Here is a 12,772-nt window from a genome sequence, read left to right on the forward strand (position 1 = left end):
ATGCATCTAATGCATCATTTGTGTGTAGCCTATGTGTGTGTGCCTGTTTGTGTGTGCGCGCGCGTGCGCGCGTGGGGTGAGATCCCGCAGGTTGATAGAGACAGATAGGCTCAGGGAATGAGGAATATTCTCACGTTTTACGCGCTGCAGCCATGCTGCCAATATATTCTTTATTTGGCAGTTGAGAGAGTTTATTGGCCGAACCACTGGTGCACACTTTACATATCAATACAAGCGATATTAAACATACATCACTGTGATATGATGCCTATCTGTCTGATTAGTCCCATTACTGCTAGGATGTATACAGCCTGTTTAAATAACATAATAATATGTTGTATGATATAACTCATTTTGAGTTGTTACAAAATAGGCTACGACAATATTGTCACACATTCAGGCTACATAGTTAGGGAAACAATTCTTACAGTTTATTAAGATAGCTACATTTTTTAACATATATATATATATTTATATATATATGAGATCTCTACAGATAACACTAGATAACAGCATAAAATACAGATAGCGCGATAAACTCAATTTCCAACTTTAATTGCACTTGTGAAAATTATTCCGTGCCAATAAACACATTGAAACATGATAGCATTATCTTCAGTTTCACAACAGGCTAAACCGCTTAACGTGCCTCTAGTTTTCTCTGATTTCGTTTTGTCTGTTTAGTAGTCCTACTTCTCTCCAGAGCAAACGGGCCTCACATAAGGCCCGTGTTAGGCTACCTTTTAAATAAACTGATGGCATTTAGTGCAGTGTAGGCCTACGTTTGCAACAATTTAGGACACAGAAGTTTTGCTACATTTTTAATTGATGTCCGGCGACTGCTTTTTTTTTCGGGTTAAGGAACCGAGCGTGTCCCCCTTCTTCACTTTTCTCATGACTGACCTTTTCCTATGTCTTCAAAATTGTATTTATAATTTTAACATGCTGTAGAAAAAAATATAATAATGATGCGGGCCAAACCTGGCAGGAAAAAATAGTTGTACGCCCACAATGCAGTATTTATGAGTGACGCTTGTGACAAAAAACATTTTCCAATACACACGCACACACAAACCCGCACTCCCCTTTTAATACCGTGACATCTCCACCGGCCCCGGTGCTCTGATGGTCTCCTAGACAACCGAGATAACGGTGCTGCAGTTTTCCATATGGGTCCCGGAGTCTATTATGGCTCGGGATTAGCTCTCTCTGCGAAAAGGTCATACACAAAGTCACCAAACCTGCTTTTTTCCCAACCCATATGGCCCCCGCGTGAAGGCATACTTATAAACATGCATGTGCCATTTCATTTAATGCCATTAGACTAATGGCACTGCGCTAAAAAAAATAGTAATATAAATGAGATACGTCTGAGGAGATAGAAGAGCCCAGTATCACCAGCACTGAGGCTGGAGAGTTTCACACTGCAGGAGGGAAGCAGTCAAGTCACGCAGGAGAAAATGTGCTGTTATGTAGCGACCCCTGGCGAGGAGAGGAGGCTGCAGCACTATCATGGCAGTCCCCTCTCTCTCTCTCCCTCTCTTTCTCTCCCTCTCTGTATATGCTACAAATATTTGCATGGATGACTGAGGGATTGAGCAAGTACGAAATTGTAATAAGCAAGCACCCCTGAGAAGGAGGGAGACTATTGCATGGCTGGAATGTTCCAGCTGGGATTCCCAGTGGCTGGACAGGAAGTTAGAGGAGGTCTGACAGGAAGTGTGTTTTCAGGGAGGGCCAGCAGCGGGTGAAGAGAGAGAGGGTGATGTTTCCTGTTGGCCCTCTCCACGTTTAGACGCCTCGCTTATTCTGTTCGTCCCACCCTACCCCCTCTTTTCTCGGTTCCCTTCACACCCAACATGAGAACATACCAGTATGCAAATGCTTTTAGCAGCGTCCGCCTGTGCTCACAGTGTAAAATTATAGGAATGCTATTAGAGGACAGTGGTAAGCCAAGACAGTAGATCATGTATGCAGGGTAGGATTGTGTCACAGGATGCAGATGTCACCACATGAAGTGAAACTTCCTGCCCATCAAAGCAGTCAGTGCCAGTTTAATGGACTCACGTTCAGCAGCCCACAACAGAAAGTGAGTATGGGTTCATGGAAATAAGGCAAGAAAATTCAAGAGGGAGATATGGTAGAAGAGAGAGCAAGCAGGGAGGGTGATTGTAGGTAGAGATGTGATGGTGCGATATGTGGATTGCAGGAGGAAAAATCTCTTTGTCTCTCCTGAGCTCAGTGGACAATCAAAGTTTCCTATCAGCTCTGGAGTAGGGGAAATTGGCTGCCCTGGGAAAGAGAAGGCCACTCTCACAGCCAATGGGAAGTGCCCCTGTCACTCTAATCAGGTCCAATAGACAAAGTAGGAAACGTGTGTGTGTGTGTGTGTGTGTGTCTCTGTGCACGCACTCAGACAAGAATGCATTTTAACAGAGAGCAGCTTTGTTTTACTCGCCTTCATGTGATCCAAGATGATACAAAGTCTAAAGTAGCGTCAAACCTTCATCTGCCACTTATCCTCTGCACTGAGGGACATATATGAGCCACGCGGGTGTGTTTTTTTGGCAAAACTTGTCCTGAGAGGCATGACCATCAGTGCTTTGATGGAGCGCCATGTGGCAGAGATCAGTGGGTCTTAGTGGGAGCTGTGGACAGTTGCACACAAGGGCGGCAAGGGAAGAGGATTACTGTCTCATCGATACAAATCCATAGAAAGAGGGAGGTTGACATCCATATGCACACAGATGTAGGCAGAGCACAGAAGCTTTGGGCAAAAGTGTGCGCAATGTAAACATCTGCGCGAGAGGAGCACGACCGTGGCCTTTGATGCTCGCCTTTTTTGTGCCATCCATCTTTCCTGCTCTCCCTCTGTCCCCACCTCTTCCATGCCAGACAAGAATGTGTCTCTCCGCACCCGGGGCCCAATCCTCCGTTTGAAGTCCCATCTCCATCTCCCTACGCTGCCCTTCCCTTCCTCCGTCTTTTCCGTCTGTGTTGACTATCTTGTCTGTCAGCCGGGCTCTTGCCCGCCTCCCGCAGCTGCAACGAGGGCCACAGACGCCTTCATTGTCCTCCTCTTCCTCGCCCTCACGCTTCTGTACCCGGCAAGATCACACCTGCCACCTGCACAGGACGCAGGGCCCCGGGACCTTAGCAGCGGGGGCTTTCATCCATCCCTCACCTCGCCCTTCAGAGCCTCTCATCCCCTCATCCCGGCACCCTGTCACTGAGGAATGGCCGGTGCAGAGGGCCAGGGCAGAGCAGGACACAGAGCTGCTGTTGTGAGGATGTGTGTTTTAAGCAGAGCCAGGGGGAATCAACGCAGGTGAGGTGTGTTTGAGGGCTCGAGTTTTGAGTTCAGATTCAAGTCATATGTCTTCTTTTCGATGACAACCTATTATGGCTGGGTAGCAGGATTGACTGCATTGAATGAATGCATGTTGTGAGGAACGTGGATCTCTGTGTGTGTGTGTGTGTGTGTGTGTGTGTGTGTGCATAATAACATACTGACAGTGAGGGTGGTGGCTCTGTCTCTGTGATTTATGAGAGTGTGCTGTGAAGGGTCTCCTGAGCAGGATATTGTTCCCTGACTGGTGACTTCTGCCTCTCTCTTTGTGTGTGTATGTGTGTGTATTTTAGCGCAAGAAAGATTAAGAGGGAGAGTACGGCAGGTGAGCCCTCACTGCAATCAATCACTACCACGTCACCAGACACTGGGCTTGTGGATTACCCCTTCAACTGATACCTACTTTAACTCCACTTTTTTTTTGCATATTCATTATTTTTCTGGCAGATAAGGAAAAGAACACATTCTGCATCATTACTATACTTCAGGAAAGGAAGATAATAATCAACTTCATGCCTGAGAGGGGTTGGAGGGCATGACAGCTCAACCACATGGCCCAACCAGTCCAGCACCCTGCACAAACCTCCTCATCCACCTCAAACACACACTCACACACACACGGTTTGCCACATCAGGATACAGTGCTGCACATGAATTCCGGTTTAAACAGTATTCTGCTCGGCTTACACCAACAGATAAACCGCAGTTCTTCTGCGACCAGTAATCACATCCTGGGCCAGAGGACCACGCTGGGTCTGAAAAGACTGAAAGGCCAAACACCAATACCACACTTTGCTGTTATATCACTGACATGGCATTGTCTCCCTGTCGATGATATAAACGCCAAATGTGGAAGCAAAACGCATCAACAAACCGATCCATGATGACATGAGCCATAAGGTCCAGCCATATTCAGTGATGCCCCTTCATGAAGCAGGACTACTATCCTTGCCAACAGCATCAGTCACAACATAAAATTCAAAGACTTTTCAACAGCTTCATGACATTGGCTCTTCCAGTGCCTCGCTTCTTCCTCAGTATCTGAGTATCTTCTTCCTCAGTATCTGAGCCCATATTTATCTGACCTTTAAGAATTACACTCATGAATACGCTAAAGAGACAACTAGCCTTCCATTCTGCCCAACAAAGTCAAAACGCAATATCATTGGGTTAAAATTGCGATCTGAATCAGACTTTTTGACTGATCTGTTTTACCAAATAATTTATGAATAACCAGCATCTCCAGTCTCAGAATGACTCCATCATTAAGATTCCTTTAAACCACAAATTTATTTCATTAAAGATTATTTATATTAAACTAGCTCATTAGCTCAAACGTACAAGAGAGCTGTAGAAACAAGAACGTATTTTGAGATGTATCTTCCCTGTGTCTTTAAGATTGTCCAAACATACAGTGCAGTATCTAAATGCCGCAAGGACAAAATGTTTATAATTGGACTAAAAAGGCATTAAAATTAAGGTTTTACAAATTATACATCTCCACAGTTTGGCGAAGAACCAACTTCAGTTTCCATCGTTTCTACCATCTGCCTTTGTAAGGCAGCATTGTTTTAAGTAATTTTATTTGTGTGATATTGTTGTTTAATATCTCCAGTAGCAACACAAGAATTAAACAATTTAGCTATTGGCGATGTATAAAATATAAATAGGGATTAAATAGGATTATATATATAAATAGGATTAAATAATAGGAAATTGACTGAATGGAAAGGAGGGAGGAACGCTGCTGGTACAGGTGCAAGCCTACATTAGAGAAAATGTCCAGTAAGGGTAATTTAAAACTACAATGACACGTTTAGACCATGAAAATGCATGGAAAGGGATTTCAGACTCAATCAATGCCAGCTTTATTCTGTTCTCCTAACCTTTTCAAGGCCAGTGATTCATTCTAGTGACCTGATGGCGTCACTACTGAGTGGTGAGCAGACATGAGCTCAGTGGTTTGTTCGACACGGTCACTTGTGTCGAGGTAGACGTGTGCGAGCAGCACGTCTGTTTTCTGCTGTGAGAATGAGACACGGCGGCTCTCCGAACTGCTCCAAATCTCCACTCGTGTACAAACACCCAAACAAAAATGCTATTGTGTGGCCTTTCACCAGCACCGAGCATCAGTGCTAACAGACATTGTCTTTGCTTTCCCCCTGCTGTGTATTTTCAGAATGATTATTGTATGGCACATACAATATGTTAACATTATCATTGTGAGGGGAACGGGGACTGTTATTATGGAGCAGGAAATGACCTACCAGGACCCCTGGTGACCTCAGAGGGAAAGCGATGACCTCAGACTGACCCCTTATGTTTGTCCTGGGCTCTGACTGTCCATTGAAGCAGGTTGGCTGCTCTGCTGAGTGGGGAGGAGAGGGCGATAGGTGGGGGTTACTCTGAAATAAGGAATCCAACAATGTGCTGGAAACTCCCTCTGTGGTGCCAGTTTTAAAAAGGGGCACCAGTCAAAGTGCATATGTAGCTGGTTTTTATTTTGAGATGGTTGAATGACATTTTGTGTCAGCAGAGGATTCAACAGAATTGATGGGGTCAAAATGAAGTGCAGTTTTGCTGAAGAGAAAAAAGTGGTGGTTTTCAACACAAGTACGCCCCCTTTTGATTACTCATGGATACTGCTTCCCCAACTAATACACCAGCCAAAACCAAATGTAAACTGTCTTCACACACCTACTAAATAATAAACCAATAACCTTGCTCAATGAGTTTCTCAAGACTTTATTTCAAATTTGACAGCTTTCCATATCCTTGCCCATTTCACATCTGTGTCCCATCTCCCATGTCTTTTCCTGCATACTACCTAATTTCATGTATTCACTACTCTCATGGTCAAAAAATAAAAAAAAAACACCACTTGCAAAACAAATCATACAAAACGTAGAAAATATGACTGGTGAACATCAACAACAAGCATTTTGGATGACACAGAATTAGAGCTTCAGATTTGTTCAAATATAAACGTCAGATGGGGGCGAGTAGAAAAAATTTGTAAGTGCAAAAGAGATAACATTGGAAAAGGCTTTCACCTTCATGCTGAAGAAGTAGCCATGATTTAATCTCAGAATACAGTGTATGCGAGAAAAGACATGAGACTGAAAACACTTGGGCCCTTCAGATATTCATAAAAAAAAGCCCCATACCCATACATACTCCATGAAAAAGAAAAATTATACAAAGTCCAGATTTGAACATGAAAATTAAGTGTCATGTCTTTGCAAAGTGTGACACAGTTTAAGTGTGGGTCAACAAACTCAAAAACAAACAAACAAAAAAGCCAAACGTTGTGATGTAGCTGCTGTAGAGCGGAGCACGCAGTGACCTCGAGTTTATCACAAGGCACAATATAAACCACTACTGTAAGATGAGATGTTTACAGTCCAAGTCTGGGTTGAAGGATGGTAAAAAAAAAAATGTTTAAGCATTTGTGTCACATTTAATTTAATTCTCATACATACAAATAGTCGGTTGCATGTTGTAGCAGGGATAGTGTGCCTGTTTATGCGTGCTAGTGTGGCAGGAGTAGTTTAGAGGGCATCCAGCAGACTGTCAATGCGGCTGACAAGCTCCTGTCTCTTGCTGGTCAGAGTCTTCTCACTTTCGATGTAAGCCTCCTTCTTGACCTTACCCGCCACCAGCCGCTCCGCCTCCTGGCAGGATCGGCACACCAGCTCCTTCACCTGGCCGTCCAGCTTCTGCACCTCCCCGACCTGAGAGCACAGAGGGGGGGGGGGGGGGGGGGGGGGGGGGTGAGCCTCCCTGCCACATCCAGGTCACTTCACAACAATTCAAAACACACGCTGCTCACCTTATCCGCCAAGTCGGAGCCCTCTGCTTTCAGGCGGGCCTGCAGTGAGCTGATCTCATTGGTTAGAGTGCGGTGGTCGGCCTCTAGAGTCTTCCGGCCGCTGTTGAGGGCCCCAGTGTCGCGCGACTGTTTGTAGCGGTTCACCACCTCGTCCATATGTCGGTACAGACCCAAGCGCTTGTTGACCAGGGTCAGCACCTGCTCCGTGATAGAGGCCACCTTCATACGCACCTCAGCTGCAGGGTCCTGAACAAAGCAGGAGGAGGACGTAAAAACATATTTAAAACTGATTCCCAACACATAAGAGTGAAGTGACAAGAACTGATTGAAATGTAGGTGAACATAAGGACAAAGAAACCAGGCTTAACGAAACACATGGCTGTTGTCATACCTTTGTGATGGCAAAGTCCAGGCGGACATAGATGATGACAGTGAAGAAGAGGATGTAGAAGGCTCCTACAACCAAGAGAGGCTCCTGTAGCATCAGGATCTTATTGAAGTTATAATGAACCTGGTAACCACAAGAGGTTTATTAATTCAGATTTGAATACAATTTCACAGCTTATATCAACTTCACACAACTGTGAAATAAGTCTGGTGAGGCCGAAGTCTGAAATGCCTTTATTAGACTGTTATAGTAGAGAGATGAGAGGAAATGGTCACCACGTGCAACAAAGCCGTACTACAGCCAGTGACTTTGCAGTCAGTGGTCTGTGTCTTAAGCCATTAGCAATGAGTTTCCCTAAACTGAAACATGAACTTGAGGGAGCTAAACCCAATTTCAAGTGCGGAAACAATTATTTGATTCACTAGTTGAATGATAGACAATAATATTAATAAATCTATACTCTGATAATTGATTAAACAAGTAATTTATCAAGTAAAAATATAAAACCTACGCTGGTCAAAGCTTCCCAAATATGAAGTATTGTATGCTTTTCTCTCTAACATTATTGTGAACTGAACACCTTGCGTTGACTGTCCCTGTGAGGATACAGTACTGTGAAGAATGTATTATGAAAGTACAGTATAGCCATACAGACATTCATAACATTAACACTAACACATCCAAATCCTCACAAGCAGCCCCTCAAGACTGACATTCATTAGACATTCACAGAAACAAACACATGCTGGTAATTTAGCTGTTCATAGAGGCTTTTTTTGAGTCTCGTTTCACAAGTTTACCCATTTATCTAGAGAAGTTTGCTGGGGGGGAAACTCAGAACCTCCTCAAATCTGGAACAATGACTGATGTAAGAAGACCTGGGGATGGGTCTTAGATCAAGTTCATACTACTGTTACACAGCTCATTCTAAGATACATTTTATGCAAAGTTTAAGATAATAGGATAATTTAATCAGACTGTAAAGGTTTGATTACTGTAGTGTACAATTACTTTAAAACTCATTTTTAAACTTAAAAAACCTGTCTGCAGCTCTGGCAGCTATCTGGCTTCAACATATCTGGACATGTGGTTATTAATAATAAAGTAGAAGCTACATGTTAGGTTATTAAAAGCGATCTTCTGGTAAATAATGCATATCTATGTATTTTATAAAGCATGCCACAATTCCCGTACTTTTCTAGCATTCGTCTTACCACAACATCCTGAATGTGATGCTCCACCAGGTTGTTCTTAGTGGCGACCAGCACTGGTCGGCCAAAGGTATCCAGATATGTATAGTGCAGCTGGTTTGGCATGCGGTCAATTTTGTAAGGTGTTTCCATGTGGATGTTTCTGATAGGACATGACAGGGAAAAACATGAGAACTTTCAAAAATCTCCACTCAACCCAACACACTGAACATCTGCTGGCAAACACTTACCTGGCCCCCTCTGGCAGGATGATTTTCACAGTGAGGAAGTCAATAACCTGGTCATCATACACATGGTCAACTAGTCTCATCTTCAGTGCATATTGGTCACCTAGATGATAAACATGTGACACATTAGCAGCACATCGTCGGTGATTAGGAAGGATGTGTCTAAAATAGGAAGCCTGGGTTCCACTCATGATGAACACAAGCGTCTGTCCTGTGTCAATTATCCACCTGTACCCTTCCTCTCAGTCTGGAGTGGTCCTTCAGAAAATGAATGAAGTTTTCTCCTGTGTTTGGGCTGAACTCACCCAGGGTGTAGAGGTACTCGTAGCTGGGCAGATTGTAGCCAATGATGTAGTGGGTCTTCCAGCCTCCGAACAACGGGAAGCGAGGTCTGACCTCCACCTCCACCGAGTCATCCAGAACCTGCAGATGGGAGGTGGAGATGTTTCCTATCTCATCTCTGTAGTAGACGTCCTGGGCCGAGGCAGGAAGGATTGTCTGTTGAGGAGAAGGCATATATAGTCATCATCCACATCACCTCAACAGTAACAAGAAGTCAAGACGCCGGTGGTTTGAGTTTAATACAGCACCTTGAAGGATTTGACAGATGAGATACCACTGTCTGACTGACGCTGATAATCGTAACGTGAAAAAGGCCCCTTCAGGATGGCTCCCGTGTGTCTTAAGTCGATGGTCTCTTCCACAGCAATGTTACCCCAGTGAGAGACCTCAATGGTCCGAGTTATGCTGCTGATGGTGAGGAAGGGGGAGTTGTTTTCATAGTGGATCTTCATCGCATCCTGGACAGAACAGAACACAAACAACACATAAGGTTTTAGAAACTCTCTTGCAGCTTCAATTGAAGCTCATCAAACCTGGTTTAGAGCTGTACCTCGCTGAATGGAGCTACGTCCCGGAAGGGTCCATACTCGATGATCTCATCATTCTTGCTGGGGTTACCCAGCTTCGTGTAGCTCTCCACAGTCTTAGAGGCCAGTCGGACACGCGTGGTCTGGCTGCGAGTAGGGTACGGGGAATACAGGTAGTGGTTCCCCTGAAAGACCACCAGCTGGCGCTCTGCTTGGGTGACGTGTGTGGGGAAGGGCTTCAGGACATGGCTAAATGTCATCTCTACCTTTGCTTTCAGCTGAGCGCCTGCTGCCAGACTGGAGGGCAGCTGCACTTTGTAAAACTGCCCGCTGTACAGGAACAGATGAGACATGACAGAGAGGATCATGGGGAAGATTAATTGCATAATGAGATTAATGCTGCTGAACTACAAAATGTAATCTTGCTTTCAACATTTCATTGTTGGGGATGTGGTTTTACTACCTTATATTGTAAATGGAAAATGCTGATAAAATGACCTAAATATTTATCAATAAGTAATTTGTCATCTAACAAGTTGCCAAGTATTGTTTTATGAATCAAACCCATTTATTTTCATATTAAAAGTCACTGCACTGACAGAAATCGACAGATGACTATGTAACGGAGTCTAATATCTTACCTTCGGCCCTGAATTGTTGTCTGTTGGAGTTCAAGTGTGCCATCCTCCTCGTCATCACCCTTCACCTGTGAAAACATGGTGGTTTGAGCATACACTGTTTGAAATGAAAACACTTACCAGCGAAATACGGGACAAGTGAAAGGTTCATAATGCAGTGGGTAACAGTTGAAGCCTTGAAGGAACCTCGTGTAGCGTTTTATTCTGTCTAAAAACAGAGCACTGCTACAGTTTCATTCATAGTGGAAGGGGCAGGCCTGCGCAGTCACACACGGAAGTGAGCTGCCCAGCGCATACGTGTCATTCAGTCAGAGCGTGCAGCGCTGCGGAAGTTAACTTGTTACACATCCTCAGCGAATCAAAATTAATTTATCTGATTTAGGTGGAGCTGTTTAGTACATTCCTGCTCACTGCAAATGAGCTAATGCCAATACATTGCAGTAAGCAATACACACAATAGTAACTTAGCAAACTGTGGCTGTTTTTGAGCTCACTGCAGGACCACACACTGAATCACATCATCCTTGCTAACTTAGGAGCTGTGATTTCATGCATTCAATGAACACACTGTAACATCACATGGTAGCACCAACCTGTGCACTAACGTTACTGCTGTCAATTTAACACAGAAAAAAAGCTACATTTAAGAGCAGCGGGGTGTTGCATAGCCAGGATACGTGTAGCATGCCATGAAGGGGCTAACAGGCTAAAGCTAGCGAGTCATTTCTCAGCAGAGGGGCTGGCGGCGTTTCAGTCACTGATGTTGGGCTCACCGAAGCTCCGATGTATGCCAGGTGTGCGGACAGGTCATCCTCGACCGCTAATATGAAGCTCTGGACGGCAGAGTGTCCCTGGTTGGACAGCACGATCTCCGCGGTGATCTTGGCCAGATGAGTGCTCAAGTCCACGGTCCTCTTCACCTCCTCGTTCACCAAACCGTCCGCTGAAACCTCCGAGCTCCGAGCAGCCAGCAGCAGCAGCAGGCACGCGGCGAGAAGCGGCGACTTTCGAGTCATGGTTAAAGACATTACGATGTGAAATACCGGGACAAGAGCGGAAAGATTGAGGGAAATGTAGAGCAGCAAAGAAAGGCCGCCGTGCCGCTCTACATCAGAAAGGATGACGCTTCATTCAGTCCAACGTGATGACGTCACTGCGCGCTCTAAAACCGACCTACAGCGCGCCGTGCGTCGGAAGCGATTGTGAAATCTTACATAAAGATAGTTATTTAAGATTAAAACATAACACGATTTTAATATGACCTTTTTTCAAGAATGTTGGTCCTTGGAATTTCTGCGGTAGTGAGCTCTCCTCCTGCTGAAGGCACCTGTGTCAGTCATTCCAGCCTACACTATTGAACATATGCATTGAACAGACTTCTGATGCTGTCAGTACGTGAATGTGGCATATTGTGCGATACAACGGGCCGAAATAGCTCAGTTGGGAGAGCGTTAGACTGAAGATCTAAAGGTCCCTGGTTCGATCCCGGGTTTCGGCAGTGCAAGGGGAAATTTTGAGGGCTCGGGCAGTTTATGGTATGACCTGTTACTGTAACGAGAAAGAGTTGACGATCTGTTGAGCCGGTCATTATGCAGTACAAAGCGAGTAGTTATGTTAAGGAATAACACACTCTTACCAATATGCTTCATGGTATTGAAACATTTGCAGTATCAAATAACTCAGATGCAGGTAAATTAACCACATAACCTGTAGGCTACAGAAAATTTGTCAATTAACTCCACAGCCTATAGCATGTTTGACACTGTAGAGAAAATATGCTATTGTATATTTTTTGTGAATGTAGCCTGAATGATTTGCAGCATTCATTCATGTGTTTAGGATTGTAAGGACATGAAACATAAATTAAATTAGACATTAGGCCTGTGTTAAAAAGGCTACTTGGTTATTGTTTTAGAGGATGCAATGTTTTTGTGTATGAGCCGAAATAGCTCAGTTGGGAGAGCGTTAGACTGAAGATCTAAAGGTCCCTGGTTCGATCCCGGGTTTCGGCAGTGTGCGAGGCTTTTAAACTTTGTGTAGGTATCTTTGCATCTGGATCATGTTGTAAATGAGTAGGTTTTATAATCAGCTGTTAAATCGCCAAAAATGTGTTTGCCTGAACACGATTTTGTTACATATAATGTTTCATAACCAAAAACTCACAATCATTAAGGGATCAGCCCATGGCCATTTTTCATACCTTCAGTCAGAATCAGATGTCATGAAGGTTTTCACATACAATGAATTTACCTTGGTAT

The 12,772-nt window shown here is 44.3% G+C and overlaps 1 protein-coding gene and 2 non-coding genes across 3 annotated transcripts; 2 read left to right on the top strand and 1 right to left on the bottom strand.

Moving 5' to 3' along the window:
* Nucleotides 1–6,078: 6,078 nt before the first annotated feature.
* On the bottom strand, nt 6,079–11,640 carry rpn1 (ribophorin I). The gene is made up of 10 exons (XM_046029040.1): nt 11,288–11,640; nt 10,518–10,582; nt 9,900–10,206; nt 9,598–9,807; nt 9,313–9,505; nt 9,011–9,110; nt 8,784–8,922; nt 7,573–7,692; nt 7,182–7,427; nt 6,079–7,083 (listed from the first exon to the last, which is right to left on the bottom strand). The coding sequence occupies exons 1-10, from the start codon at nt 11,540–11,542 to the stop codon at nt 6,901–6,903; spliced, it is 1,818 nt and encodes a 605-aa protein (XP_045884996.1). The 5' UTR covers nt 11,543–11,640; the 3' UTR covers nt 6,079–6,900.
* A 299-nt stretch (nt 11,641–11,939) lies between these two features.
* trnaf-gaa lies at nt 11,940–12,012 on the top strand. Its single transcript has one exon. It is a non-coding gene; the product is annotated as a tRNA-Phe (tRNA).
* A 441-nt stretch (nt 12,013–12,453) lies between these two features.
* trnaf-gaa lies at nt 12,454–12,526 on the top strand. Its single transcript has one exon. It is a non-coding gene; the product is annotated as a tRNA-Phe (tRNA).
* Nucleotides 12,527–12,772: the final 246 nt, after the last annotated feature.

This window comes from Micropterus dolomieu, linkage group LG18, assembly GCF_021292245.1.
Source record: "Micropterus dolomieu isolate WLL.071019.BEF.003 ecotype Adirondacks linkage group LG18, ASM2129224v1, whole genome shotgun sequence".
Lineage (NCBI taxonomy): Eukaryota > Metazoa > Chordata > Actinopteri > Centrarchiformes > Centrarchidae > Micropterus > Micropterus dolomieu.

What these genes read in the sequence shown, in the direction of transcription:
- rpn1 (XM_046029040.1), bottom strand. Translation starts at nt 11,542, where the DNA reads ATGTCTTTAACCATGACTCGAAAGTCGCCGCTTCTCGCCGCGTGCCTG. An exon ending in TGGCATACATCGGAGCTTCG is followed by an intron (nt 10,583 to 11,287) that starts GTGAGCCCAACA and finishes ATGTTTTCACAG; the next exon opens with GTGAAGGGTGATGACGAGGA. An exon ending in CATCTGTCAAATCCTTCAAG is followed by an intron (nt 9,506 to 9,597) that starts GTGCTGTATTAA and finishes TCTCCTCAACAG; the next exon opens with ACAATCCTTCCTGCCTCGGC.